Genomic DNA, 27,485 nt, shown 5'->3' with positions numbered 1-27,485 from the left:
GTTGGGCTCAGGGTCAAAAAGTGAAAATTCTGAACTACCATGACCTGAGTGCTGAGGTAATAGCTCCATCTCAGTGGATAAAGGCAATAAAATAAGGGGGCGAGGTTAATACGACGAGTGAGTGTCATCAAGCTGTCCTGTCTAGCTACCAGGGCAATAATAAGTTGATAAGTAAATATGTTGTTGATTGCATGGAGTTAAAAGACGAAAATGGTTCCCACATCTAAATCTTATCAAAGTCACCTGGACACAGCCCTACCTGGGTCCGAATTGGGGTAAATCAACGTTTTACCCTTCATCTTGTTGTTTACACGGCCATATCCGTTTTCGTCTGACTTATCTTTTTCTTTTCATGTTTTGCAAATATGACAATTCCTCAGGACTACCCTAATGAGAACATATCTATCACTGCCCCGATCAATAATGACTCAGTGATGACCGGGTAAACAGATATGATAGAAATAGATCAAATCTCCCAACCTGTGCCCCGTGAAGTAGACATGGATCGATGGGATCAACTCATTGCATTACCTTTAGCCTAAGGAGTTACCAGGACAAGATAATTCAAGGGAAGATCAGCAGGCAAAGACATATAGTATGAGTGAGCTTGAAGCTCCGGCTATCTAAAGCTAAGAGCTCCACAAATGTCGTGTTTTATACTGCCCCTTTTCAACAAATCATCATCATCCCAACTTCGCGAAAGCCTTTTCAAAGGCTTCCACCAATGGAGAAATATGCTCCTCCTGAAGATAAGCATCGGACGCAGTCGGATAGTCGATACACCACAGCTTCCAATATTGATCCCAAGATTGCGCATTTCCTTCAGCAAGGTACTGGAATTAGGCGTATCGAAGGCAAGATAAGTTCCTCGTCCCTTGCCGCGGAGATTCTGGATGAACTGAGGGTATTGGGTAGCTAGAATAGCAAGTCTCTTATGAAGGACTTCGCCAACATGAGCCTGAAATGATTAGTTTGTTTTCAAATCAATTCTAGAAGATAGGGGATTTACCGTTTTCTCTACCAGATTTTCACCCAGTATCTCATCGATTACTGCATTGGACATGATAACGCGTGCAGCATCACCTATCCACCTGAGAAATGCCTCAGTCAGTTCCTTTGACCAAACTATACTAAGCGAAACCCTTTCTTACGTGTTAAACTGGCGGTAAGCTTTGTCCGGGCAAAGCGAGCTATCACTGAAAAAGTAGCCCGCGGTCTGTGCCTTCTTGGAGAAAGTCACAATATCGGCTGGGGCTGGCAAATTCCAATGTTCATGGCCCCAGAATTTGCCCGTATCACCAAAGCCCGTCTGGACCTCATCGACAATCAAACAGATTCCATAAGCCTTTGTGATAGCCTGCAAGTACTGGAAGAACTCCGGTGAGGCATGGTTGTCTCCACCTTCACTTTGAATCGGTTCAACGATGATACCGGCTACAGGACAGTGCCAGGATTCAATAATGTGTTTGATTTCCTGCAGACAGTGCTTCTCTTCGTGACGGTTCTCCTGCTAGTGCTCTTCCAGCGGGTATTTCAGCTGAGGAAATGTGGCCTGAGGCCACTTGAAAGACGGAATGTCGATTTTGTGTACTGGCTTGGAGCGAGTAGCCGACAGACTACCGAATCCGCGACCGTGGAAAGAGTTCTTGAAACTGAGGATAGCCAGGTCAGGGGGACCCAGGAGCTTGGTTCTTCATGGAGGTCTCCTGTTCATGGTTGGACCAAGATGCATCACCTCTTTGATTGCGGCGATAGGCCATGAAGGCAGCCTTAAAGGCCAACTCGTTGGCCTCGGATCCTGATTGCGCGGTGACAACCTGGGTGCATCCACGCGGGGCTACGCGCATGAGGCCATCGCGCAAGAGATTGAGCCACCGCTGGGAGGGGAAGTTGCCGATTGCTGGGCGATTGACCAGTGCTGAAACCATGGCGGGCGACTGTGCAGCTTTTACCAGGGTTGGGTTGTTATATCCCACAGGGATTGAGGCGATCTGAGCGTACACATCAAGGTACGTGTTACCATCTACGTCGACCAAGCTGAGGGGTGTAAGACGCAATTTAGGTGGCAGATTCTCGAGCAGGGAACTTACTAGTTTCCAGAACTCTTGTCGTAGTCAATGACCATTTGCGTAGTGCGGGCATCAAAGATAATATCTAGTTCCGACTTGGTAGCAGTAGTCAACGGACCAGGAATGGCCGTCTGCATAGAAGGTATGGAGGGCTCAGGGATGACAGTCATCTTGAGATTTAAAGTCCCAGAAATATGCGTAAATTGGCGATTTGCTTGGACTCCTCCCCAGCCGTCGTGTATACACCGGCTTTTAAAGGGATTAGCCCTAACGGCTTTCTGGGTGCTTCTCTTCACCCGGACCGGGATCTGCTTACAAGGGAAGAACCGGCTACGAAAATAAATACGAAATGGTTCTTTTAGGAGTCGACATCCGAACCGAGAGTTAAGTTGAAGAAATTAGCCGTGTGAGGGATTCCGGCCGGGTAACTGCTCCCGAGTAGAGACTACAACAACCAACCCCATCATAAATTATACATATAAGCTCCGACCACCAAAAGAATAACAAGAAGCTATCATACAACTCTTACATTGACCTCTAACTACCCCTCCCTAAGATCTGAGAAATCTAAAAGAAGCATCCACCATGTCGCAACTCACCAACTACCGCCTCCTCTCCTTCGACGTCTACGGAACCCTAATCGATTGGGAAACGGGCGTCTGGAACGCAATTCAACCAATCCTAACCGCAAACAACGCTCAAATAAGCCGAGGCACCTTCCTTAAGATCTATCACGAGCTTGAAAAAGCCCAACAGTCCCAGACCCCGGGCATGCCATACTCGCAACTCCTCGCTACAATCCATCCCCAACTCGCCTCCCGCCTTGGCCTGAACCGACCCAGAGAGGAAGAGAGCTACCAATTCGGCGAATCAGTCGGTCACTGGCCCGCATTCCCGGATACTGTGGAGGCACTAAAGCGTCTGGCAACGCACTACAAGCTAGTCGTTCTTTCAAATGTAGACCGGGAGTCGTTCCAGAAGACCAACGAGGGGAGTCTGCAGGGATTTCCGTTTGATTTAGTGATTACGGCTCAGGATGTGGGAGCTTATAAGCCAAATCTGGCTAACTTCGAGTATATGTTGAAGGCTGTGAAGGAGCAGTTTGGAGTTGAGGCGGGGCAGGTGCTTCAGACTGCGCAGAGTCAGTTCCATGATCATCATCCTGCGAAAAAGATGGGACTGCAGTCTGTTTGGATTGAGAGGCCTGGGGCTTTTATGGGGAATTTGAAGGATACGGTTTACGACTGGAGATTTGATACACTCGGGGATATGGCCGATGTTGTTGAGAGGGAGTTGTAGATTGGTTCGTTTGATGATGTTTTTTTATTTGTGCAAAGGTGAGCTTCTTAAATTAGTGCACAAAACAGAAGCGAGTTTCTATCAGTTGGCTCTAATTAACTTTGTAGCTGAATATTAGATATAACTGTGTATGATATATTCCGATCTGACGACGCTATCAGCTGAAAATCCTCTTTTGGGCATCTCTATCCTTAAATTATTTAGGCTCTTGTTAGGTTTTGAGAGCTGCTTAGCCATCAGGAAATATCATACTAGCCTTCTCATGTTCGCCTCTGCATCGCTGCCGTGTGGTATCGCTAGACTATGAAAAGTGCTCTCTAGAGATCTATTAGTTATACTGCAATTATCGCTGGCTCCAGATCATCCGTACTGCATGGTTTGGCATGGACCACCAAATAAATGGCCACAGTAGCCGCTGCCGTCATTATAGCCTCTACAGTTGGTTGAACTTGGGTATCTATCACCTACCAGAGGACTCCGATACCAGGCAGACTCTAGGTCGTAGAGATCTACTTGTATCCAACATAATCGTTTTGGGATTCCGTGGTCCTTTTGTCTGTACCCAACCCTTGCAAGTCATATATGCCCAGTACAAAACATAACCTCTTCTCGAACCGTTGTAAGTCAGGATAAATTACAAAGAATGGACCAATAAGAGTACATTTGACTCTAGATCAAGCGGTTGTTCGTTTGACCTACATTCTCTCACCTCTATCCATCTGCATCTATCTTTTTCTCGGGTACATGCACCCAGGCCCGAGCCGTACTTTTACATCCGTGTTCATGACGAAGACCTATATCACATAGCTATTTTGAAGAGATAAAAAAAAAAGAGAGAGAGAGAGACAGATATGTAATATAAAATCTAGGAAGCCAAACACCATAAGCGGAGGCAGAGATAGATGTCTACATACCGACTGTATATCTCTCTACCGGAACGATCAATACTCTATCCCGAAGTCAAGCATCCGGGTATAGAGATCCATTTCCGATGATACATTCGGACACAGGACCTTCAATTCAAAAGTCAACACGGACCGAATACCTTCCCCGGGCCGAGTGATCAACAACCAGGTAATCTAGAATATAAGCCCTATAGCCTCGACCATCACCAGATATGGGAAAAAAGCAGCATACTAACCAACTACAATCATCCCACTCACAAGCCCCCTTCCGGACTGAGTCCAACAAGACCACCACCATGGCTCATACCATTCCCGAAGTAAGTGAAGCTATAGCTAACAAACCTCCCTTCTCAAAGCCCAACTAACCCATCCCAATCCAACACCTGTTAAACGACCCAACTCTCTTCATAGGAAAAAGCTACATAAATGGCCAATGGACAACCTCATCCTCCAACCAAACCTTCCCCGCCTACAGTAACCCTACGAAACCAAACACCACTCCTCTCCAACTCCAACCTTAACTAACCAAACCCCCCAGACCCATCAACAACAACCCAAATCGGCACCTCCGACCTCACCCCCACAGACACCACTAACGCCATAACCGCCGCCCAAAAAGCCTTCCAAACCTACCGACACACCCCCGTCCACACACGCGCCCACCACCTCCGCACCTGGCACTCCCTCCTCCTCACCCACAAAACCGACCTAGCAACACTCCTCACCCTCGAGAACGGCAAACCCTACGCGGAAGCCCTCGCCGAAATAACCTACGCTGCGTCCTTCCTCGCCTGGTTCGCCGAAGAAGCACCCCGGACTTACGGCGACACCATCCCCGTCTCCGTACCAGGAACAATGGTCCTCACGGTCCGCGAACCAGTCGGCGTCTGCGGCCTCATCACACCCTGGAACTTCCCCGCGGCGATGGTAGCCCGGAAGATTGGGCCCGCGCTCGCGGCGGGGTGTAGCGTTGTGGTGAAGAGTGCGGCTGAGACGCCGTTTACGGCGAATGCAATGGTGGAGTTAGCATCTAGGGCTGGGATTCCGGACGGTGTGGTGAATGTTGTTACGGCGGGGGTGAATACGGTGGGTGTCGGGCGGGTTCTTGCTAGCCATGACGATGTGCGGAAGGTGTCGTTTACGGGGTCGACGGGGGTGGGAAAGGTGCTTATGGGATTGGCGGCGGGGGGTATGAAGCGGGGGTCGTGGGAGCTGGGGGGCATTGCGCCGTTTATTGTGTTTGGGGACGTGGGGGGGGTTGGAGGAGGCGGTTGAGGGGCTTGTTGCGTCGAAGTTTAGGGGGGGGTGGGCAGACTTGTGTTTGTGCGAATCGGGTTTATGTGCAGCGCGGGGTTTATGGGGAGTTTGCGGAGAGGTTGGTGGAGAGGATTAAGGGGTTGAGGGTGGGGGATGGGTTTGGGGAAGGGGTGACAATTGAGCCGTTGGTTCATGGGCGGGCGGTTGAGAAGGTTATGGCGCATGTTGAAGATGCGAAGGCGAAGGGGGCGAGGGTTTTGTTTGGTGGTAGGAGGATGGAAGAGTTGGGTCCGAATTTTGTGCAGCCTACGGTCTTGGTGGATATGACGGGCGATATGAGGCTGGCATCGGAGGAGACGTTTGGTCCTGTTGCGGCTCTTTTCCCCTTTGACTCGGAGGAGGAGGTTATCCGCGAGGCAAATCGGTGTGAGGTTGGTTTGGCGGCGTATATCTATACGGGGAGTACGAGCAGACTCTTCCGGGTGGCTGAGGCGCTGGAGGTTGGGATGGTGGGTGCTAATACGGGCATCATTAGCAATGTGGCAGCTCCGTCAGTGATCATCTATACACTTCAACTCAGATGAACTCTTGCTAATCAGGTTAAATAGGTTCGGTGGAGTCAAGGAGAGCGGGTTTGGAAGAGAGGGTAGTAAGTATGGCATAGACGAGTTTACTCACATCAAAACTATTACGATTGGGGGTCTCGCATAGTCAGTCCTCCTCGAAACAAGAATCTTACTACCCAGTGCTTAGACTGAAAGTGAAATCGAACAGCCTTGAAAATTGGCACATAGCAGTTCATTGACTCAAGTAGATGATGTTTCACAGTCGAGAACATAACAGTTGCATACTTCGCAGCAGAAATCTCTCCCAGCAACCTATAATTTCTTATACTCATCCAACAGCCCAGTTAGTCCATCAATGGAACTACGACACACCCTACCATCCTTAATGACCAACCGTATCTCCGTCTCCCATCGCTCCAGCACCGTAATGTCCTCCAGCGGGTTATGATCAAGCACCAACAAATCCGCAAAGAACCCCTCCTTAACCTGCCCCAACTTGGGCTGCTTCATCATGCGGGCCGGGTTAATTGTCGCACTCCTCAAGATATCCAAAGGCGTAAGCACCTGAGCCCTAATCCCAAACTCCCGGCTCTGGTACTGACCCAACGGCCCCAGCAAGTCCGACCCATAGCACAACGTCACGCCATGCTCCTTAGCAAGCTTAAGGGCGCCAAGCCCCATCTCCAGAACACGGACATTCTTCTCCGCAGAATCAGGAGGCAAGAACCCGGAGACGGCGGCATCACCCATAGCATGATAAGTAACCAGCGTCGGAGTCATATAGACGCCCTTCTCAGCCATGAGCTTAGCCGTCGGTGGGTCAATGAGATTCCCATGTTCGATGCCCTGGACACCATTCTCAATGGCAATCTGGATCGACTCCGGACTATACGCGTGACAAGTCACATAGGTCTTATTATTCGTCGCGCATCGCACAATCGCCCGGATCTCCTCCGGCGAGAACTGGTGATGCTCGAGATAATCCGTCGGACTGATGACGCCGCCGCTGCCCATGATCTTGATGAAGTCCGCCCCGCTGCGCAGTTCGTCACGCGCGACGGCCAGACAAGCCGGGACGCCGTCGCAGACGCGGCCGATGCCGGAGACAAAGCCGGAGGTGCACAGGTGGTGGTCATGCTTTGCACGGAAGTCGCCGTGGCCGCCTGTTTGACTTAATGCGTGGCCGCTGATGAAGAGGCGGGGGCCCGGGACGAGCCACTCCTCGCATGCCTCTTTCAGGGAACTTGGGGCGCCGCCGCAGTCTCGGGCGCTGGTGAAGCCACGCCAGAGCATGTCGCGGACGACGCCGACCATGCGGAGGAGTCCAATTGATTCAGGGGTTGATGTGACTAGGCGGAAGTCCATCTCGCCGGGTACGGCGGAGATGTGGACGTGGGAGTCGATTAGGCCCGGGCAGATGTAGCGGCCTTCGAGGTCGATAGTGGTTGTGCTTTTGGGGACGTTGAGGAGTGCGTTGTCGAGTGACACGCCTTTTATCACGCCTTCGCTGACGTGCACGGAGACGTTTGAATGGACCTTGCCCTCGACTGGGTCAATCAATTGGGCGTTGGATAGTAAGATGGAAGGAGATTCCTTCTTAGGGAGCCAGGGTTTGAGAAAGTTGGCAGAAACCGACATGTTGACGAACAAGATTGCGATAGCAACTGAGATATGAGAGATATTGTTCTCAGGAGGTTCAGACACACGAAGAGAACCAAATCGCACACAACTCAGAACCAGATGTACCGCATCCTCTCGCGCCTTTTATAACAGCCATATCGACCGTGGTTCATAGGCTTATCCCGCCAGTGGTAGCACAAAGAACCTTTCCTATCTCGCAGAGAACCAATATTGTGCCTCCTTTGCCGCGGGGATAATGACATAGTACATGTCATTGTCGAGGAAGAGTGACTCGGATCGAGATCCGAGGTTGCAACAAAGAGTATGTGACGAAGCTACCACCGCTCGGGTACGTGCACCCGAATTGCCTCTTGTTCTCCATTCGCTCCTCTTGCATCCTCGAAGGCCCGTGAACAGATGACTCGAAGGTAACAGTTACTTCCTTATCTAGTCTTCCAATTATGGAGCCTGTTTTCATGATAAGCTCTCCGCGGGGAATTCAGTTTCAAACACCGATCCTGGAAGGGTTCGACGAGTGACTTCATATTTGTATCTAGTCCACAATGCCGTCCGGCAATATCGTGGTTAACAAACATTCTCTAAACACAGTAAGGAAAACGCCTTAAAGGGCGCTGAATCTCTTCCATTTTCGTGACTGACCGTTTTTAGTCATGTAAAGATTTACCTTGGAACCAGCTGTTCGGTTCAGAATGCTTGATACATGCATCTCGAGGCTCTATTTCCTGTATTTCGATCCATTATGCTACAAGTATTCTGATGGGCTTCATAGACCCACCAAAGAATAGCGTTTCACCATAATCTATCTGTGTTGTCAAGTCTATTGCCTGCATATTCCACTTTTATCTTCTCCCCAAAACCAAAAGATTCCGACTAGTAAACTGCAATCTTCCCCGGACACTCGTTACTCTGGAGTCATTACAAGCCACAGTCTGGCTAGCATCGGCATTTGCTATATCGCTTCTCTATTCGCCAGCGTGATTCGTACACATCTTATATACGTGATTGAAGGTCCAACCGTTGCGAACCACGTCAAGTCGGTCTCAATGATCCCATTCTTCCTAGCTTGTACACAAAACAGTTTTTTGACATTGCCCATGCCAGCCGATGCATTTAGAGTCCTTGGGTGCGAACAAATCGAAGGTTCTGCTCCGCTTGAAACGTTGAACATCTCTCCATTCAGGTAAATGCCTCCTCTAGGAATTATCTAGACGCTAGATGAGATGAGAGAACTCATATTTCTGGTAGTTGCAGTGTGTTTTGTCACAGCTATGCAACAAGACACGAGCTCAACAGCACCTGGCCCTCTATGATAGGGGACACGGAGCCGTACCAAAATGGAGATCATTACGTGAAGTGTCTCCAGGTGAAGGCCTAGAACCTTGAAGCGTCCTCATAAGGCGCCGTCAAGTCGGGGAGTCCGGGTTTGGAACAAACGCGGGCAGTGATAACTCATCAGGCCAAAGCATAGTCGGCAAGTTTTCACCGAACTGCGCCCCTACTTCCGGAAAGGATGCAAAAGCCCCAAGCTCTTGGGGAAAGGAAGAAAAGAAACCGTCAAATGAAGCAGCTGGCAACTGAGAACTTTCGAGGCCAATAGGCTCGGACTCGATCCCCACGCTGGCCGACGGAGGCTCGGATTGCCACAGCATAGCCCAACGCCTAAACTGGCTGTATTCCGTGCTCGTTTCACCCGAGCGTGTGTCTTCATTCTCGGTTCGGCTGTCCAAACGTTGTGCTGCGCGCTCAAGTGCCTCAATAACTGCTACTTCTGAACGAGCCGACTGAAGGCCAACACACATTCGACGGATCAAGACCATCCCTTGTGTAAGAGCTCCACGTAAACGCTCCGTTCGCGTGTTCAGGCTCTGAGCGATAATCGCTAATAGCGCCGCGCGGCATGAGCTGAATTCGGTATACGACACCCGAGCTACACCGACGGCATCCTGTAGTAATTGACACAATTCGACAATCCGGAGAGCAGCTTGCACGCAGTCGGTACACAACATTACACTGGCATCTACGGTCGAACCGGAGTCGCCCTCGTCAGAGACCGACGAATTTGGTGTTCCGGCAAGAATCAGTGGACGACCCATGTACATGATTATCATAGCGTACGTTAGTTCCAGGTGAACATTATAGCGGAAAAGCGGCTTGGAAGGGTCAAGGTCACGGCAGTGCACATCTTGGGGTAAAGTCTCCCACCAGCTCCTAAGTTCATCGCGTACGTGTAGAAGTTGCTTGAGATAAATCGAATGTAACTCCCCCGGACAATTTCGCAGCCGGGATCTGAATTCCCATCAGATACCATTAGTAGAAGAAATCACAGTCACAAAGTAGAATTCCTTACATAATGGGTGCAACCTTCGCAAGCTGCTCAGTCAGTTGGATAGTAGCGGTGATATTGGGTAAATTCGTGATGCGACCAGAAGGACGCAAGTCAGGCAAGTCTTTAGGCATGTCACAGTCTATCTCGGTTGGGGACACGGAAACCGGGCGCCCATGAAGAATGCTGATTCGTCTATATATGGCTGACGGTTAGATAAAGATACTAGCAAGCATTGTTACATACCCACCTGTCGAGTGTGTACGCGGACCACCAAAGACGGTTCCGCAACTCGATTGTGCGCGCATCTAGACCTTCCTCCCCAAACCGACGATGCATGCCGTTCTGAATAGCCATCTTTATAGCAAGCCCGAGATAAGTATAAGCAAGACCGGAGGTATCAATTGGCATGGTATAAACCCCGAAGAGTAAAAAAGCTTGGACAGTTTCGACGGAAGCGGTAGTAATAAGGTCAGGGATCAGACGACAAGAAAACCTGTAGAGCGCCAGCCCGATAGTATCATCTGGTAGATGTCCTTCACCCGACATACTATGCAAGTATGGTGATCGGCTAGCATGCATATAGGCAAACTGGGTCCCAGAGGCGAACGTCATGAACAGGGTGCAAATCCAGCCCGCATCGTTGATATCCAAGTATCTGTCCTCGGTGTAATAGTAGTCTAGCTTTTGCCGAAATTCCGTTTCGTCAAAATAGTAATAATTGGTCTGCGTATACTCAAGAAACGTATCCAACAAGAATTCCGCAATGTGTCGCGGCGGGAAATACGTTCTTGATGAAGCAACAATCGAGCTAGAAGACTGAAGGCCAGTTGCACGAAATGGATCATTAGCTATGTGGGAGTCTCCCGTCTGATAACGGTAGTTAGCATAGATCCATAGATATAAATCAAAGGGCAGTACCATGCTATCGTCGGGATCATTTCCAAGGCTCTGCAGTTTTCGGCGAATCATACGTGAAAAGTTCCAGTGAGAAAATTCCCCAGAATAAACTGTGCACGGCGATTCAGGTAAGATATTTGGCAGCTAGAGAGTAAAGGCTACGCCCACCCATGACTTACGCATCGTACTCGTGGAAAGCGGATGAATGGAATAGAGCTCGCTCGACCCCGGTGCCAGAGCCGACGGGTTCCTTGGGCTCACTCGGTCCCTCTGCAAAGCATCCGCGACAAATTGCAAGTTTGACGGTTCAAATGATATGTCACCCATGAAATGCCGTACTATTTGTTCGAGATATCGTTCTTTTTCTGATGCCTGTTGCGGGGAGGCGCTAGCTCTATAGTATTGTGAGTTAAGGTTCCTAGCATTCTTCTAAAAAGGCGATGCTTCATCATACCTCGCAGCGTCACTACTCGCTGCTGGGGCAGGGGCCTGACTGTACTGACAGTTCCGCTTGTATCGTTGGCACCGCAGACAAGGCACTCCACCCTGACCTAGAGCCATCAGTAAGTGTTACAAAAAGGAGATACTAGGTAATATCAATACATTTCTCTTTGTGATACCTGCATGGATTACATCTGACATACGTGACAGATTGTTAGTCTTTGGGACTTGAGTATGAAAGGCCGTTCGCTAGAACCTCGACAAATACTCACGCTCGGGCGGCCCTCTTCCGCAAAGCGTCGGGGACTTTCGGTCGCCTCTGGCGACCAACCGGCTTGCTATTCTGGGGCCCTGTCATGACTTGAGATAAGAATAGTAGCCCGACCCATGAGATAGGGCGTGAGCGGCGCCTTGAAACATTGCGAAGGGAAGAGTAGTACGGAGGATAGAAGAGAAGCGACGATGATGTGGGGAAAGCACTGGACCAAGGCTCATTGCCCTCTCGGGGTTAGCGGAGTTTCACATTCAGCGACTGATTGCCAACTGGTCACGCACCACCTTGGACTGGACTATTAGTTGGATTACTATTGTCAGTACTTCCTGACTCTATGAAGAATTCTAGTATCAAGGGCTAAAGAGACAGATCTAAAGAACATGTCCTATTGAGTCTACTTCTCAGCCCTAACTTTCCTGGGACTCCCGTCGCATTACGCACTGTTGCCCATAAGATAGGATAGAGTGGAGTAGGCAGCTGTGTGGGTTCCTTGCAGGAGATTATGCACCCCGGTCTTATTCACTTAATATCGGATCAGGGTGAGTCAGTAGGCCCACAGAATAATCGGCAAGTGTTCAACAGACGAAAGCTGTATTACAAGCTTCAACAAATCTAATTACACAAGATATGGGTATATGATTCATGCAGAGCATCATTTCTGAACATCCAGAATGTGGCCCCGTCAAAGACAAACAACAAAAAAGCCTTATATCATCAAAGCATAGAGAAGGAGAAGTGAAATCAGGCTCATGCCTTCTCCGTGCTGATATCCCCAGAGCTGTTATCCTTCTCCAACTCCTTGTGAGTGTGGCTCAGCACGCTAGCGCGGCGCACAGCTTCATCTTCCACATCGTCCAGCGTATGCAGGAGCTCGCCGTGCTTGCCATACATGTGGGGCTCCTTATTGGCAATACGCACGACCGAGAAGATGCTCTTAGTCTTGCGGAAGATACGGTCCATTTCTTCCAACGACCGATGGGTCGTCTCCGGGTAGAAGAAAAATACAACCGGAACGATGAACGCGTTACTGTGACTGGTCAATACAGGGGGTCTCTTGGGCAGAAACTGCTGCGAAAACTTACATGACAGCGAAGATAATGTAGGTTTGGTAGTCAATGTTATCAAAAGCCACCGGGGTAATCATAACCACCATGAAGTTGAAGATCCAATTCGACGACGTGGCCAGGGCGTTCGCTGGAGCACGGATCTTCAGGGGTACGATCTCTGCCGGATACAGCCAAGTCATCCCCAGCCAACCGATAGCGAAGAAGGTGTTGAACACGAAAAGGAAGACGATGCAGGCAATGTTGGCCTCCGGAGTTTTGAGACTTGCCGTGATAGCAAGAATAATCATCGAGATCGACATACCCGCCGCACCGAACAGCATCAGCGTACGGCGACCGAATTGCTCGATGGTGAACACTGCAATCCAAGAGGCGATGAAATACTCGGTTCCATTGCACGCCGCGATCAGCCGAGAGTTGATGAGGGTCATCCCCATCTGCTGTTCCAACACAACCGGGATATAATATGTAATCAGATTGATGCCGGAAATCTGCTGGAACATCTGGTTGACATAGGCCAACACGGTACGGTGGAAGTGACGATCCTCGCCCATGGTGAACATATCCTTGAACGAACCCTTCGCCATCTCCAACACGGTCGCCTTAATCGCAGTGAACTCGGTTTGCAAGAATGTCGGATCGGTTCCATCTCCCAACAGGGCCCCCAGGACTTCTTTCGCTTCATCCTCCCGGCCCTTCAGCACCAGCCAGCGGGGAGACTCGGGCAGGAACATGACGAAAGCCAGGATAATGGCGGCAAAGAAGATCTGGAAAGCCAGTGGAAAACGCCACGCAACCTCACTGGGGTCGGCAAAGAGCAACCCAAAGTCGATCCAGTAACTAATCGTGATACCGCAGGTGATCATAGCGCCCTCGATCATGACCAGCTTGCCACGGTGATTAGACTTGCAGCACTCCGATTGCCAAGTAGGCACGGTGGATGTGTTCATGCCGTTTCCTATTGATCCCAAGTTAGCTGCGCACCATTTTCTCCCGCGCATCTTGCTACTCACCGAAACCAGTCACCAGTCGTCCAACGATCAGCTGGGGCAGGTGGTACGCCGTACACTGCAATAGAGCTCCAATGACCATGATGAAGGATCCGAAGAAAATGGTCTTACGTCGACCCAGCCAATTTCCAACCCAGATGGTCGGGATGGACCCGGCGAAACATCCCAAGTTGTAAGCGGCGACGACAATACCTGAGGGTTGTGGCCATTAGCATCCAGAGGTTGCGTATCTTAAAAGGAGATGAGGGCATCACTTACCTTGGCGAGTAGACTGAGCACTCCTTTGCTCGTGGTTTAGACTTTCATAGTAATCACCCGTGAGGGCAATGGTGGGGAAATATTTGATAAAGGACTGCAGGGTCAAAAGGCCTCCTGTGACACCTTGATCGTAACCGAAGAGTAAAAAGTCCATACCAGCAATAATACTGATGGCAATTTGCAGGGCGTTGCCCTGAAGGCCCAAGTACCTGCGAGCCATCTTGGGAAGATTTTAGTGTTCTTTTTTTTTTCTCTTTTGTCCCGGTTCCTTGTAAACAAATTCAACTAGATTCCCCTAACGGCACGAGACTCCTTTCAGGTGAACAACCACAAGAAATAGTAGTTTCATGCGACAGTGTGAGGAGAGGGTTCAAAGAAGGGAAGTCAAGGAAAGAAGGAAGGATGCATTGACACACGAGAGGAATCGGAGGGGAAAAGAATAAAAGAAAGACCAGCGGAAAAGTGACAGTAGAGGAATGGACGGGGGTTTATAAAAGCGAGCCTAAGGATGTTTGAGAGGGAAGGCGATTGGAGTGAATAAAAATAATTAAGAAAAAAAAAAGAATTTATAATATTACGATGGATTGATGGATGGATTTCATAATTTTGTTTTTATTAGAGTTCTCCCGGGCATCAGACGATTAATTCCATGGACTTGACCCGAAACAGAGAAGTGAGAGAAGTGATGATTGAAACCTCTTGCTGTTACTTTCCATCCGACTGGGGAAGGATGCATGGGTTTGGTATCGCAAACGATCAAAGAGTCCTTGATGATTGGGCTGCAGGGATTGGCTAGGGAACAGAATCTCCACCAGGTGCCAATCTCTCTCCTTGTAATCGAGGTAGTAGCGCGAGTACAGTAACAATTTCCCCATCTTTTCTCTCCCCCGGCTGTCTGGCCTCACTATCTCCATCTCCCGCAAGGTCACTCCATTGGTTGAACCGGAGGCTCCAAAGAACAGGGAACTGGATCCGAATCCCCACATAGGATGACTCTCAGGCACCTTCACGGCGGCCTCAACGTCGGATTTTTCTCTCACACCATCACGTCGAACTTATGACGAGGGTAGTCGGGCGACACTCCACCACCGAATCGATCGGCGGGGACTAAATGGGGGGGAAAGGACAAATGGGTTGAATGGAGAAGAAACGGACGCTTTTGCCCAATGCCGTCATGCTTCCTGTCTAGCCCGTTCTGGATAATCCGACGGGATACCAGTCTCTTTCCTTTTTTAATTCCCATATATGCATTTTTATTTTTATTTTTATTTTAATTTTATTGTACATTTTTAAATTTCCACAACTTTGATACTGATTACTTTGGAGTTCTCCCCATGGATAATAATAATAATAACAACAAAGAGACCGGTTGGGTGATTCAAATCTCCGGCAGAATGATCGCCACTGTTCTTTTTCTTTTCCTTTTTCCATGTCAAGTCCAATGCCCGTCTCGGCTTCGGGGTCCCTTGTCTTGCGCGCATCTCTAGTACCCTACAGTATTCATGGATTGGATTTCGCATGGCTCGCGTGGTTCGAGAAACAAGACACAGAAAAAGAAAGAGATAAGTGGAGGGCTCCGAGAAAGAGGGACCCGTCCATCGTCATCGCTCACTTGACCTCGCTCGGCCGATTACTCAGGAATCTGGGGAGTTTGGAGTCTCCGGATTTTGCAAAAAGAGGGGCTGACTACTTCGGCCCTATCCGCCAACTCATGCCCTTACCGTGGCGCCTCAATCGGCTCCGGTTCTAATCTTACAGTAATGGAAATTGTGGCGCTTCTGGTTCATCTTTTTATTTCTTGACTTTGTTAATCCTTATCTAGAGCTTCTACCTTACTTCCCCATCAGGCGAGGGGCTGGTTTGTCGATGTAACTCCATAATATTATCGTTGGATGGGGAATCTTTTGCTTCCGTCGCAGTGGTTAGTGGTACTTTGTCCAAGTTGGTTCTAGTAGCCTCGTGAATCATAGGAAAAACATCCCCTCCTATTCTCCATTGCTACCTCGCTAAGTCATGCAATCCAATCAGGTTGGTCCGATGAAATAGTCCCCACTCTCTAACATCAAATATTGAAATGATTGAATGAAACCTCGAAGACTGTGCAAAATGGGTATTGATCAATGGAGATAATCTGAAATTCTCATGCATGTTGGCTGAGTCTTTTTGTTCTTTTTTTTTTCTCTTATTTTTCCTTCTCTTTTGTCCGGAGCGATACGAAGGCCGAAGCCTGCCGAAAGCATCTCAACTTTAAATCAGCCCGGGCCGGAGAAACCCTTTCCGGGCTCACGCCGAGAGACACCGAAGCATCGGACCAAGACCGCCACGACAAGCTAACACCAATACCAACAGTCTCGGCGCGCACTTAAGCCATTTGCACAAGAGATCAAGCGAAATCCTGGCCAAAGTCAATACCACCCAAGCAACACAAGACTTGTATATCCCTGCTTCCAAGAAAAGCAAAGCATTACTCAAAATTACTCTCTGTAGACGACTGCCTAGGCTGAGAATCGATGGATGGATCTCGTATAAAAGTTTGCATCCTCTTCCGCCGCCATTCTAGCCCTAAAGTTCCGCCGGTCGGCCATCGCATTCATAAAGGCGTTCAACCCGTGCACCTCACTGGACGATCCACAATGGAGCATCGTGGTTGAGAGACTTTTTCCTGTCTCTCTAAACCAGATAGGGTTTAGTCGTTCTTGCCCGCCGGACTCCACTCCATCCCCCATTTTCCCTCCTCGTTTTCTGCTTTTGCCCCCCGTGAAACGTGCACTGCCTCTCCACAGCTTGCCTTTCGGCTGTGTCCGAAACTGCTTTTTTAACTTCGTCCAGACGTCAAACAGATCATATGGATGCCTTTCTCGGATTGCCTATTCTGGTCGTTCCGGTCGTCCCATGCTCATACCGTGGGAGATTATATCCCTGAGAAGGGACCGGAGCAGGCATATCAATGGCCACCTCGAGTCTAGTTCAGAGGTGTTACCCCAGAATCTTCATCTATCACGGGGCCCCGGATCTATTCCCATTTACCTTGAATTTTTTTTTTCACTTTCTCTTCCCTAATATATCCCGGAATATGAACAGAGAGGAAGATATTTCCAGATTTCTTGAGACGATCCCACAACCCGCCTGACTCGGACCCTCGAATTAAATCTGACATGCCGATCATAGATCACAACGGGATGCGTCGCACACGCGGCACGGTAGGGCAACTGTAAGAATCCTCGTCCCGACATATTAGTCCTCTCGACCACACGGCCAAGATCTCGAATCCTCGCTGCCTGGTTGCATCTATTGCACACCATTTCGGGTGGATCAACTCAATACGGAATCAGCTCATACCTGCATGCACAGAGGAACAGACCGGTTCGAAATCCAATCAGCGCCATGGATGCATCAATCGGGGGATAGAACGACTCATAATGTCCAGTAACAGATGCCGCCGGTGGGGCTGGTCGCGAGTCCGACTAAGCTAGAGAACAAGCCAAGGTCCCTTTGGCGCGGACTTCTTAACCGGCATAAGGGTTTATGTTACTCAGGAAAGATCTGTAGCTGTAACATATTATTAACTATTTTATTTTACCCCCTGTGTCGGGATGCGCACAGAGCTTTGGGGCAAATCCCTTGCGAAGCACGAACCTCAGCTCTGCAGTGCGGTTGCCTGTGAAGGTAATTCCTACAGGGCGGACGGCAGGCTTGCTTTAGTATATGGACAGTAAACTCAATTTCTTATTAGTATTAGGATGGGTACTGGTCAAGGGCTTGGCCTCCAAATATTTGGGCGTTTGTCCGAGGCATTTTATTTCAAGATTCAACTTGCTAAATTGATCAATGACGTGACGTACATCTATAATGTTGTTATGGTCGGCAGGCAGATAGAGGTATAATCAAACTAATTGAATTATTAGAATGTACATGAATATGCATCGACGTCAACGAAGCAAGGGCATCGAAGAGACTGTTGTCAGATTGAACTCAACATCTAACCACAGAACCACCATATATGTTCATCAACACGATCCCCTCAACCGAATACATACTCAATAAATCAATGTAGCACCTGACAACGCAAAACCCAACTCCTCACCGCTTTCCAGAACTCCAACAAGTCAGAAATAAATGGTAAAAGAACCCGTCAAAATGATATTCCACCGCATGAGTCCAGACAACAAAAAAGCGCCCCTTGTATGTATACACATCCCCACTACTAGTAATATGTATGTAGTATGTGCATATAACTGATAGCACACCGTACAACAACTCACAGCCATGTATAATCGACAATTCCAAAAATAAGCTCATATATCTCTCTACCCAATCATATATATTAAATCCACCAACCACCCTATACACAGTAGTCCTCATAAACCCTCAATTAATCAAACTACACTAATTCATGCACAGACTCATAACTTCATAGTCCTAAACTTAATCAATCAATAATCAATAATATATCAATCCACCGTAAAACCCCCATGCCCAACCCCAAAACAAAAGTTTAGAAGCACCCCCCTCCCCCCACCCTCTTCTTCCCAAAGAAAAAAAAAAGCACCCCTTACATACCGCCTATCTCACATTCCGATCCGACGCTGATCTGATCCCAGTGGAGCAAGATCCCAATCAATCCTATTAGATTTCCGCATACATAAATAGGTGGTATGTACTGTACACGTTCATCCCACGTTGCCTGGATCGCCCGATTCGAAGAATGTTCTCGGGATGCCTAAATGCGGCGTTTTAAGGGGGAAGGGACTTTTGTCGCTTTGTTTTCGGGTTGCCTTAGTCCGGTCTTGTGTTGTATTCGTTGCCAAGGTTGGGTATGGGCTTGGCGTGGTATTTCCTTCTGTGTTGTGTTTATTCTAGAGAGGGGGTTCTTTTTAAGCGTATTACTTTTTTGGGTCAAGGTAATATCGGTTTTTTATAGGGATATTGTGTGGTCTTCTGGGTGAGAAGTTTGGGATTGTTTCATGGGGATACTCTGTACTTGGTTTCAGGGTTATTTCTCTTTGTGTTGGTAGTGTTGAGGCCTAAAAGGTTCGGGGCAATGCCTGATTGAATGTCGCGCGTAAGTTTTGCCGGTCATGGTATTTCCTTTGAACTACCACTAAGGTAGGTGGTTGGTTCTCTACGAAGCATAAAATGACTACACAGTATGATATCCCAACGCCAATACCCACATACAAATGCATACGCCTTTTAATGATGGCCTGACTTTTATGTCACGAAACTTCCGAAGACCAATGATGGAGACGAACAATCATGTAGCGGTGCATTCGAATTCCACTAGCCCGAGGCAAACAGAGAATGGAATCATTCCATCGTGAGACAGGAGTGGTTCCTTTTTCTGATTGTATCTCGGTCCGTGCGAAAGACTCCTCTTTCCCGGTCCCGCCGGCCAAAAGTAGCGCAGCTACCGTGCTCCTCTGGATTAAACTAAAACTGGTCAAGGCTCATGCGAAAAACTTGGGGACGAATAATATACGGGCAATGACATCTGATATCGTGCTAAATGGTCACTCCCACTTACGCCATGCTGTGACCGCACGCTCTACGCCTACCAATCCGCTTTCATTCCGTCTTCCTCGGTAGGCTGTGCTTCCGTCTGTTTGGCCATCCCGGTGTTATCGGTATCCCAGTTGTCATTCGCAGCCGTGTTTTGATTGTCATTGTCGCCCATACCACTATCATTGACTATGGCGCTAGGGCAGCGTCTGACGGTGTGGCCCACTCAAAACCCAGTATTAACATGACAATTTCAAGATAATAGCACCGACCAACTTACTTTCACCACATTTGTTACACTTGACTTTGGACCAATCTCTCTTCTTGGGACAATCGCGACTGAAATGGCCCACTAGCAATCGTCATCAGCTTTATGTCCTGTCACAATCTGGACCATTGATTCTTACTTTCGTCACAGTTACGGCAGGTCACGGTGGAAACATCACGAGGCTTATCACAGTCTTTCACGATATGATCCTCAGACCTGTCCTGTCAGATCATAGATACAGGCCAAGAGCCAAAAGAAACTAGAGTAGGATCTATGCTTACCCGCAGTTACGGCAGGTTCTGGGAGCAGGGGCCTGTGGGCAGTCCTTCACAAAATGACCGACTACATATACGCATCAGCATTCAAGCGCATATAACACTGGGGTTGAATAGCATTACCCTCGTTGCAACGCTTACACTCGACACCTTCTGCAGAGCGAGGGTTAGGGCAGTCGGATGCTTTATGATCAGAAACTCTTTTGAAGGTCAGCGGCACAGTCATACATTCCAGGCTAGTGAGGGCGTACCCGCAGTTACGGCAAGCAAATCTATCGCGGCGAGCCTCGGTGCAGTCACGGGCACGGTGTCCGACGGCGTTGCAGTTGACACACTTCACTTCAACACGTTCGTGAACAGCACGCTCCTCCTTGCAGCCGCGCGCAGTATGACCCATTTCTTCGATGCTTCATCAGCTATCTATTCCTAGAAGCCAAAGGGTGTGATTTACCTCCACAGTTCGAGCACTTTGGAACCTCTCGATCGTAAGGGATACCGGCATTCTCTAGACGCTCGAGGTTTTCTTCAACCGATTCGGGCCAACGTTCTCTGAGATTGGCGCGCTGAGGCTTCGCGCTGTAGTAAAGCCCAACTACATACTTGCAGTCCAACTTGCCTTGGAGGTTGATAACACTCATACAATCACCCACTGGCTTCTCCTGTTCTCAGGCATGCAATTAGTACTGGAGAAAGGATAAGCGTAGCAGCAATCAGCGCCACTAACCATGGCAATAAAGTAAAAGCGGAAGTTTTCCTGGCGCATCTTTTTTTCAATATCAACGAAAGTAGCATCAGGGACCGCCTTGGAATAGATTTTTAGAGCCTGTCTTCTTGTCAATACCCGTACTATAGAAGACCGAGAGGAAATGCCGAACGGATTAAATGAGCCTGTAGATACGTGCCTCGCGGAAGTCCTCAAGGTCTTTCTCCTCACTAGCCTTCTGCATGGCAGCCCAGGCCTCCTCTGGAACCTTGTCTGGAATATTGTTCAAATCGAACTTGCGATTTCCCTTGCAATCCATGGTCCGATGGCCTTTGGACATTAACTTAGCATGTCTCATGTAAGGAACTGTATATCCTCTTTTTACCTTCCATCTTGCAGTTTCTGCACACATCAGGGGCTTTGTCAGGGCATTCAGCGGCGCGATGGCCTTCCTGGCTGCAGATACGGCAAGTGCCCTTAAAAACATGAGGCTTGGTGCATTCCGCTTTGTTGTGACTAAAGCACTTCTCAGCCAGAGGTAGTCAGCTATCCACGGTGTCACTTACCCTTCTTCACCGCAGTTGAAACAGGTCATACCCTTACGGGGCTCAAGGCAATTACGTGCGAAATGATCATCGGCCCCACAGCTGTACATGGATCAGAAGAGAGGAAACCCAAGCCATAGGAGCTGACTTACTTGCGGCACCTATTGTCGACACTCTGGTCATTACCAGTGGGCTCAGAGACACCGGCACCATAACCATCCTCTTTGAAGTTGCTAGATGGGTTGATGTTCTCATCTTTATAGTTCGCTATTTATATATTAGCGCTCAGGCAGTAGTAGGCATGGGGCCGGGTGGGGGTATGGGGTGAACTAATCACAGATAATGGGCAAACCACAAAGCATGAGCTGAACTATGACAGTTGTGATATGCACCTACCATTGTCAGAAGCATTCTCCCATCCAGCCGCTCCACCGTCAGCACTCCATGTAGCCGCTCCGTCATCAGCAACCCAGCCACCCATCTTGTTCGTCTGGGAACACTTGTCGCTGTGAAGGGCTAGAAGCTATAAGGAGAGGATATTATTTCAAGTATAAAGAGTGAAGGACCAAATGGGAGACGATATGCGTGAACACGTGTAAATCACCGGTGAATATCTGTAGTGAAGGGTTTATTGCTTGGACAACTAAGGGAAACACATGAGACATTTAGAACTATACTCACCTGAAAATCGTTCTTGATGAAGAGTAGTAGCATCCAAAGACTTGACAGTCTCAAGAGAGATAGAGATAAGGTATTGGGGATGGAGAGTAGAAGGAGGATACAGGACGGGAGAGAAAGAGAAGGTGGAGGGGATTCGAAGGATACAAATAGAAAAGGTCTCTTACAACAAACAGCAGAAATCATTCACTGCCACTTTCCCACAGGTCACATGTCCTTCTTCTCTTCCATGAACAAGTACACTCTCTATTTGTGGACGCAACTTGGTCTTGATCTGTTTTATCCTAGATTAAACACAACTATGCAGTATCTCAATAGTTTCCATGTCATTATATTATGTACGACTGAGGTATTTACTTGCTCTACTACGTACCCGATTCTATCTGGCTAGGTTATAAGCTTCAGCGTATACCTTCTCTTATACCAAAGACGTACACCTCTCCTAGCAACCTGTTCCTGCTTGGCTCGATAGAGCAAGGATCCTGTGTACTTGAAGCACTGCAGACTCATTCCGCAGTAGCTTTACCCAAGAAAGCTCGGAGGAAGCATCATACACGTGCACAAAGCTTAGGGAGCCCCATCAAGAGCGCTGTCGCTCCATCGAGGGCGGCATTACACTTGCCGAGCTCTAGCGAAAACCAACCTGAAGTGCTACATCAACCACAAGCCCCGAATTAGCCGGTAAGCCGGTCAGTTCAAGATAGGACGCCTACATATAATTTCTCGGGCCATTGAGAATATCTATACCACACGAATATCTACGCAGATGGCAAACCGATCACCCACTAAACGCCCATCAATAACTAAGCCAAAACAGGAAGACAGCTTTTCCATTGGCAACGGAATCGAATCAGCGATACAATCAAGATCAATCAAAACCGGAAAGCAACAGGGAGTAGAACATAGGGATGGGGCACACAAATCAGCCTCCCCTTCCACTCTTATACAACAGATAGGCAAGGTGTATGGAAACCCCATACAATAGAAAATCTACTGAATCAACACGATAATAGAGAGCGGGGGCTTATGGCACGCTTATCCAAACCGCCTGCATATTCGGCCTCCCTGCGGCATTTCTATACTTGCGGAAGGGAAGCAAGTTGGCTAGACCTTCATTCGATCTATCTTTAGGTGGCGTATATAGTGAACATTAAGTTACCTCATATCATTTCGAACGACAGAGAGATATGAGAATATCTACACAATGGCAGACAATGAAGGACGAACAACGGTTCTTGACTGCAGTAGGTACGAACAGGCACTGCTCTGAAGTGCTGATTTTCAAGATACTGACAATATACTAATTAGTATCGCGACACACCTCCACTGAAACACGGTTAGAATGGCCACAAGTCTTGTTATCTCTAGCACCCATTTGCGATTGGTCTACGGACATTGTCCTATAAAGAATCACAAATTGTTGGATAGAAATGTTGTATACCCTGACTGTTGGTTAACCTTGCTCTCGCCGGAAATTTGATAGATACTATTGTTTGCCGTAACAACAAGCCTCCAGCGTGTTCATTGAACGTGAACTATACTAGGCGAACTTACTTCATACAAATGATCTTGAATTTCAGATAGCCGATAGCCGGGGAATATAACGCCCCCGATCAGTATAAATTACGCACAAAACTACTATGACTCTATTGCAAAGATCCACGACAGCTTAGATTGCCACAGCCCGGAGCAGTCATGGCAAGACGCCCAAGAGCGAGTCGAGATAGGGACTCTTGATAGCGCCACAGTCACATAACACTTTCCTGCATTGTTTGTTAATCTCCCGGAGAGAATAGCTAAACTCTATTCAAATAAGAGAAACGAAAATTTTTCCTCGATGGGTTTGTTCACCGGTCCAGCTCACCGATTGCCCCGTCTTGTCACTATCATCACTTGGCAGCCGAGGATAAGATCTGGATAATGAGTGACCCGAGATCGGATTGAATCTATTCGAATGAGTCATTCAGGCCACTGAGACTTCTTATATATGTCTATAATTCGACATTGTTTGGTGCAAAGCTACTTTCAAGCCCATTGAACACCGTTCCAAAACTGATCTGCATCTCTAGCCTCTGATTGGCTAGACTGCTTTTTTTCCCTTAATTTTTTTCCGCCGACCATCGGATTGCGAGAAACTTTGCCTTTCGAAGGTTTATGCCTAGTTTTGAGGTCTTGTACCTCCCTCCTGGTTTTGATTCTCTCTCGAATTCCACTGATAGAAAGACCCTTAGCCCGGTAGAGGCAAGAGCCGGAGATTTCCAGTTAAATCCATTGTTTCCCCGCAAACGGAACGTCGGATTAAAGTTGGATATTAAAAACTATCTACCGAGCTATAGATAATCATTTACCCCTCCGATTAATCAATCCAGTCCACCCAACAGTCCGATCGGAGGCAATATCCGCAATGGCTCTATCCCTTCAGGTATGTTTTCTTTGCATCGATTGAGTTACTCGGGGGCGTGGTAGGACCTTCACAATGGCCGAGGATATGCGAAAGCTCTCGGAGTTATCCGTTTCTTTAAATCCTTCTGCAGAATTCCCAAAATTGCTAGCAGGAATGGCCCATGGCATGCTAATTGCATCTCTAGGCCTGATTTTCAAAACAAACCAAGCAAGCACCCCGGTGGATAATCCGATCTAGCCGATCAAATTCCTTTCTTGTCGACGTGCGGGGCTGTCAGATGTTCCTGTGGAGTCTTTAAAATATTTCTCTCAGTGCTGCAAGTTCGACTTCGGTTTTTCTACAACCGTTCTTTAAGGCGTCCCATTTTGTCTTAATCAAGACAGGGCCTCCTTTCCGTGGCGTCGGTAGCGCTGCAGTGTTCCATTGCACGGGCGTCTCAAAGGCCAGCCGTATTTGAGCCGGGACACCATCATGTCTTTAATACATCCACAACCCCAGCCCGAGGACATAGGTAAACATGCCGACGGTCAAGATGTGTATGTGCCGTTTCGCGACAGTCGCGACGATGGGGAATCCGGCAGTGAGCCAGATATCGCCGATATCGAGCGCATTTACAGGTATGCGTTCATCTCTTGTCGACAGAAAAAGCGATAAAAGATAGGAAAGAAAGAAACAACTGACAGAATACTAGGAAACTGGATTTGCGCATCATCCCTGCCTTCTGGGTTCTGTACTTTCTTTGTGCAGCCGTCCGATCCAACGTTTCACTGGCGCAAACGATGAATCCAGATACTAACCACACTATTTTTGATGTTCTGCATGTAGACGATCACCAAGTCTCGACCGCTCTCGCCTTATTCTACGTGTGCTATGTCATCTTCGATCTACCATCGAATCTAATCATGTCCAGACTGAGCCCGCACGTCTGGATGAGTCGCATTGTTATCAGCGTCGGCGTCATTGGCACTTGCATGACCGCCATGAAAGCCGCATGGAGTTTCTAGTATGCCCCCGACTCCCCCAAAAGAGCTCACCCATCGATACTCCCAACACATAGGATTATCTACCACGCAGTAACTAACCCACGCCAGCCTCCTCCGTCTACTCCTGGGTATTGTCATCGCAGGCATGTGGCCTGGGATGGCCTACTACCTCACCCTCTTCTATCCTCCGTCTCGAACAGGGAAGCGAATCGGCCAATACTACACAGCAGCGCAGCTTTCCGCCGCAGCCGTCGGCCTCGTCTCAGCCGGATTCCAAAAGATGGATGGCATCCACGGCTACGTTGGCTTCCAGTGGATGTTCCTGGTCTGGGGCGTCATAACAATCGCCGTCGGCATCCTCCTCCTCTGGTGGCTCCCGGACCGGCCCACGCCCCCCGGCGAAGAACCGCCCAAGAAGAAATACCTACGCTGGTTTCCCCGCAGCCCGCCCGCGCTGACCGGCCGCGACGCCGAAATCCACTACCACGATCTTAGGCGCGTATACCACCGCCCAGCATGGACGCTCCAGGACCTCCTCCGCGTCTTCCTCGACTGGCGACTCTGGCCCCTCCTGATCATGTACTTCGGCGTCGTAGGCGTGGGCATCGGTGTGCAAAGCTACGCAACAGTCATCATAAAAGCCATCAACCCCACGCTCAGCGGAATAGACCTCAGTCTCCTCTCTGCCCCAATCTGGCTCGTAAGTCCCGCCCAACCACAATCCCATCCATGATATATCCTCCCCCCTCCCCCACCCACAACTAACCAAAAACACAGATGGACCTAGCCGCCATCCTCCTCGTAACCCCCTTCTCCGACCGCTTCCACCACCACCGCGCCGTCTTCTTCTCCATCCCCGTCCTCCTCCAAATCATCGGCCTTCTCCTCACCACCTACGCCGGCTCCAACTCCAACTCCTGGCCCCGCTACGGCGGCCTCCTAATCGTCGGCTTTGGCCTCGGCCCCACAGTCCCCATAACCATGACCTGGACCACGGAGATCTTCCAACCGCGCCACGGCGAAGTCGGCGTCGCAGCCGCCTCCGCCGTCGTCTCCGGCCTCGGGAATCTAGGCAGTATCGTAACGACCTACGCGCTGTACAACGGATGGGACGAGGATAGGTCGGCGCCAGGCCGGCTCAAGTTCCGGAAGAGTAATCTGGTGATGGTGGGGATTCTGTGCGGGAGTATTCTTGCGGCGGTGGTGATGCAGGTTCTTGTCCGTGTTGTTGATGGGGGGAGGGTTGGTGATCAGGATAAGATTGTGGATGGGGCTGCGAGGCGGGAGGCGCGGCAGAGGGGTTTGGATGGGTTGGGGTCGAGTGTTTTGGGACTGTTTAGGAAGAAGAGGGGGCCGAGGTGATGCGTATTATACTTATAGACATTGTGGTGGTTTGTTGTGGGTGGGGATGGATGCGTTCATTGTGTCAGTTGGGTTGTGTGGGCTTGCATATGCTCCCGTTCTTAATACATGTATTTATACTATGGTTTCTCTATGATAGATATTGAGGGGGGGTAGAGGAGATCTTCTTAGATTAATAGGTAGTTTGTGCAATTATCCACGATACAAATCTTGGAATCTTGGCTTCGTAGATTTAAATACTGCTTTCTGTACAATTTATTCACAGTGGGCAATAGGAAACGAACGTGGTAGACAGATGAGCCATCCATGATTGATTCGGTCCAGCCAAATTCGACTAGCCATGGCGAACTGAGGCCTCAGGCTGAGATACCTCTGGATCAGTTGTTCCCACACAGGCACACAATTTACGGCCTGAGGCGGACCTTGTCGATAATGGTCAGGGCTCAATGGAGTGGGAGGACGATGACGTTTCAATACGCAATGATATGGAACCAGGCTCAAAGAGTGTTTGGTTGTATTTTGATACACTATATTACTAAGACAGTTGGTGACTCCTTTCCTCCTGTCGCCTCAACAGCTATTTCATTCCTAGTGACTGTCCAATTCACTGCGATCCTTCTATGTTGTTGACGTAACACATAACCCACATAACAATAACGAAAGAGAAAACAAAAATTAATGTAAACGGCACACGGGTAATGAACGCAAAGGCAGGCTCTGGCATCGGAGTAAAAAGAAAACTTGAAATACCATCGTGAGAA

At 48.8% G+C, this 27,485-nt stretch overlaps 10 protein-coding genes across 10 annotated transcripts; 3 read left to right on the top strand and 7 right to left on the bottom strand.

Moving 5' to 3' along the window:
- Positions 1–519: 519 nt before the first annotated feature.
- BDW43DRAFT_298311 (4-aminobutyrate aminotransferase) lies at positions 520–2,239 on the bottom strand (the record flags this gene model as incomplete). The annotated part of the gene is made up of 7 exons (XM_032044534.1): positions 520–538; positions 723–958; positions 1,010–1,091; positions 1,152–1,510; positions 1,592–1,616; positions 1,678–2,037; positions 2,091–2,239. 7 exons carry the CDS (start codon positions 2,237–2,239, stop codon positions 520–522), a joined length of 1,230 nt encoding a protein of 409 aa, XP_031903041.1.
- A 354-nt stretch (positions 2,240–2,593) lies between these two features.
- Positions 2,594–3,368, top strand: BDW43DRAFT_323970 (putative haloalkanoic acid dehalogenase; the record flags this gene model as incomplete). Its single annotated transcript, XM_032049854.1, has 1 exon — positions 2,594–3,368. The coding sequence occupies exon 1, from the start codon at positions 2,655–2,657 to the stop codon at positions 3,366–3,368; it is 714 nt and encodes a 237-aa protein (XP_031903040.1). The 5' UTR covers positions 2,594–2,654.
- Positions 3,369–4,569: 1,201 nt separating this feature from the next.
- Positions 4,570–6,241, top strand: BDW43DRAFT_323968 (NAD-dependent succinate-semialdehyde dehydrogenase; the record flags this gene model as incomplete). Its single annotated transcript, XM_032049853.1, has 5 exons — positions 4,570–4,594; positions 4,685–4,747; positions 4,812–5,502; positions 5,538–6,080; positions 6,139–6,241. 5 exons carry the CDS (start codon positions 4,570–4,572, stop codon positions 6,239–6,241), a joined length of 1,425 nt encoding a protein of 474 aa, XP_031903039.1.
- Positions 6,242–6,374: 133 nt separating this feature from the next.
- On the bottom strand, positions 6,375–8,125 carry BDW43DRAFT_267805 (uncharacterized protein). Its single transcript, XM_032041041.1, has one exon. It carries the CDS (start codon positions 7,732–7,734, stop codon positions 6,409–6,411), a length of 1,326 nt encoding a protein of 441 aa, XP_031903038.1. The 5' UTR covers positions 7,735–8,125; the 3' UTR covers positions 6,375–6,408.
- Positions 8,126–8,564: 439 nt separating this feature from the next.
- On the bottom strand, positions 8,565–11,833 carry BDW43DRAFT_267801 (Zn(II)2Cys6 transcription factor). Its single transcript, XM_032041040.1, has 8 exons — positions 11,674–11,833; positions 11,564–11,595; positions 11,415–11,511; positions 11,140–11,354; positions 10,982–11,070; positions 10,311–10,930; positions 10,085–10,255; positions 8,565–10,023 (listed from the first exon to the last, which is right to left on the bottom strand). Exons 1-8 carry the CDS (start codon positions 11,757–11,759, stop codon positions 9,141–9,143), a joined length of 2,193 nt encoding a protein of 730 aa, XP_031903037.1. The 5' UTR covers positions 11,760–11,833; the 3' UTR covers positions 8,565–9,140.
- A 589-nt stretch (positions 11,834–12,422) lies between these two features.
- Positions 12,423–14,227, bottom strand: BDW43DRAFT_323967 (general substrate transporter; the record flags this gene model as incomplete). The annotated part of the gene is made up of 4 exons (XM_032049852.1): positions 12,423–12,702; positions 12,758–13,697; positions 13,753–13,941; positions 14,008–14,227. The coding sequence occupies 4 exons, from the start codon at positions 14,225–14,227 to the stop codon at positions 12,423–12,425; spliced, it is 1,629 nt and encodes a 542-aa protein (XP_031903036.1).
- Positions 14,228–18,990: 4,763 nt separating this feature from the next.
- Positions 18,991–19,353, bottom strand: BDW43DRAFT_267798 (uncharacterized protein). The gene has a single exon (XM_032041039.1). The coding sequence runs from the start codon at positions 19,191–19,193 to the stop codon at positions 19,032–19,034; it is 162 nt and encodes a 53-aa protein (XP_031903035.1). The 5' UTR covers positions 19,194–19,353; the 3' UTR covers positions 18,991–19,031.
- Positions 19,354–19,381: 28 nt separating this feature from the next.
- BDW43DRAFT_267797 (uncharacterized protein) lies at positions 19,382–20,445 on the bottom strand. Its single transcript, XM_032041038.1, has one exon. It carries the CDS (start codon positions 20,273–20,275, stop codon positions 20,117–20,119), a length of 159 nt encoding a protein of 52 aa, XP_031903034.1. The 5' UTR covers positions 20,276–20,445; the 3' UTR covers positions 19,382–20,116.
- Positions 20,423–20,756, bottom strand: BDW43DRAFT_267796 (uncharacterized protein). The gene has a single exon (XM_032041037.1). It carries the CDS (start codon positions 20,685–20,687, stop codon positions 20,466–20,468), a length of 222 nt encoding a protein of 73 aa, XP_031903033.1. The 5' UTR covers positions 20,688–20,756; the 3' UTR covers positions 20,423–20,465.
- Positions 20,757–24,666: 3,910 nt separating this feature from the next.
- BDW43DRAFT_250062 (putative MFS transporter) lies at positions 24,667–26,877 on the top strand. The gene is made up of 4 exons (XM_032039795.1): positions 24,667–24,996; positions 25,071–25,382; positions 25,471–26,062; positions 26,140–26,877. The coding sequence occupies exons 1-4, from the start codon at positions 24,851–24,853 to the stop codon at positions 26,722–26,724; spliced, it is 1,635 nt and encodes a 544-aa protein (XP_031903032.1). The 5' UTR covers positions 24,667–24,850; the 3' UTR covers positions 26,725–26,877.
- Positions 26,878–27,485: the final 608 nt, after the last annotated feature.

Source organism: Aspergillus alliaceus (assembly GCF_009176365.1).
Source record: "Aspergillus alliaceus strain CBS 536.65 unplaced genomic scaffold BDW43scaffold_9, whole genome shotgun sequence".
In the NCBI taxonomy this organism is placed as follows: domain Eukaryota; kingdom Fungi; phylum Ascomycota; class Eurotiomycetes; order Eurotiales; family Aspergillaceae; genus Aspergillus; species Aspergillus alliaceus.
The sequence above is the reverse complement of the archived record's forward strand: the minus strand, read 5'-3'. Positions and strand labels throughout refer to the sequence as shown.

Coding starts and splice junctions, on each gene's coding strand:
- BDW43DRAFT_267796 (XM_032041037.1), bottom strand. CDS start 20,687: ATGAGTGTTATCAACCTCCAAGGCAAGTTGGACTGCAAGTATGTAGTT.
- BDW43DRAFT_250062 (XM_032039795.1), top strand. CDS start 24,851: ATGTCTTTAATACATCCACAACCCCAGCCCGAGGACATAGGTAAACAT. Junction 24,997..25,070: donor GATATCGAGCGCATTTACAG/GTATGCGTTCAT, acceptor ACAGAATACTAG/GAAACTGGATTTGCGCATCA. Junction 26,063..26,139: donor TCTCTGCCCCAATCTGGCTC/GTAAGTCCCGCC, acceptor CCAAAAACACAG/ATGGACCTAGCCGCCATCCT.
- BDW43DRAFT_267805 (XM_032041041.1), bottom strand. CDS start 7,734: ATGTCGGTTTCTGCCAACTTTCTCAAACCCTGGCTCCCTAAGAAGGAA.
- BDW43DRAFT_267798 (XM_032041039.1), bottom strand. CDS start 19,193: ATGCATTTGTATGTGGGTATTGGCGTTGGGATATCATACTGTGTAGTC.
- BDW43DRAFT_267801 (XM_032041040.1), bottom strand. CDS start 11,759: ATGACAGGGCCCCAGAATAGCAAGCCGGTTGGTCGCCAGAGGCGACCG. Junction 11,071..11,139: donor GCTTTCCACGAGTACGATGC/GTAAGTCATGGG, acceptor CGCCGTGCACAG/TTTATTCTGGGGAATTTTCT. Junction 10,931..10,981: donor ATGATCCCGACGATAGCATG/GTACTGCCCTTT, acceptor TACCGTTATCAG/ACGGGAGACTCCCACATAGC.
- BDW43DRAFT_267797 (XM_032041038.1), bottom strand. CDS start 20,275: ATGACTGTGCCGCTGACCTTCAAAAGAGTTTCTGATCATAAAGCATCC.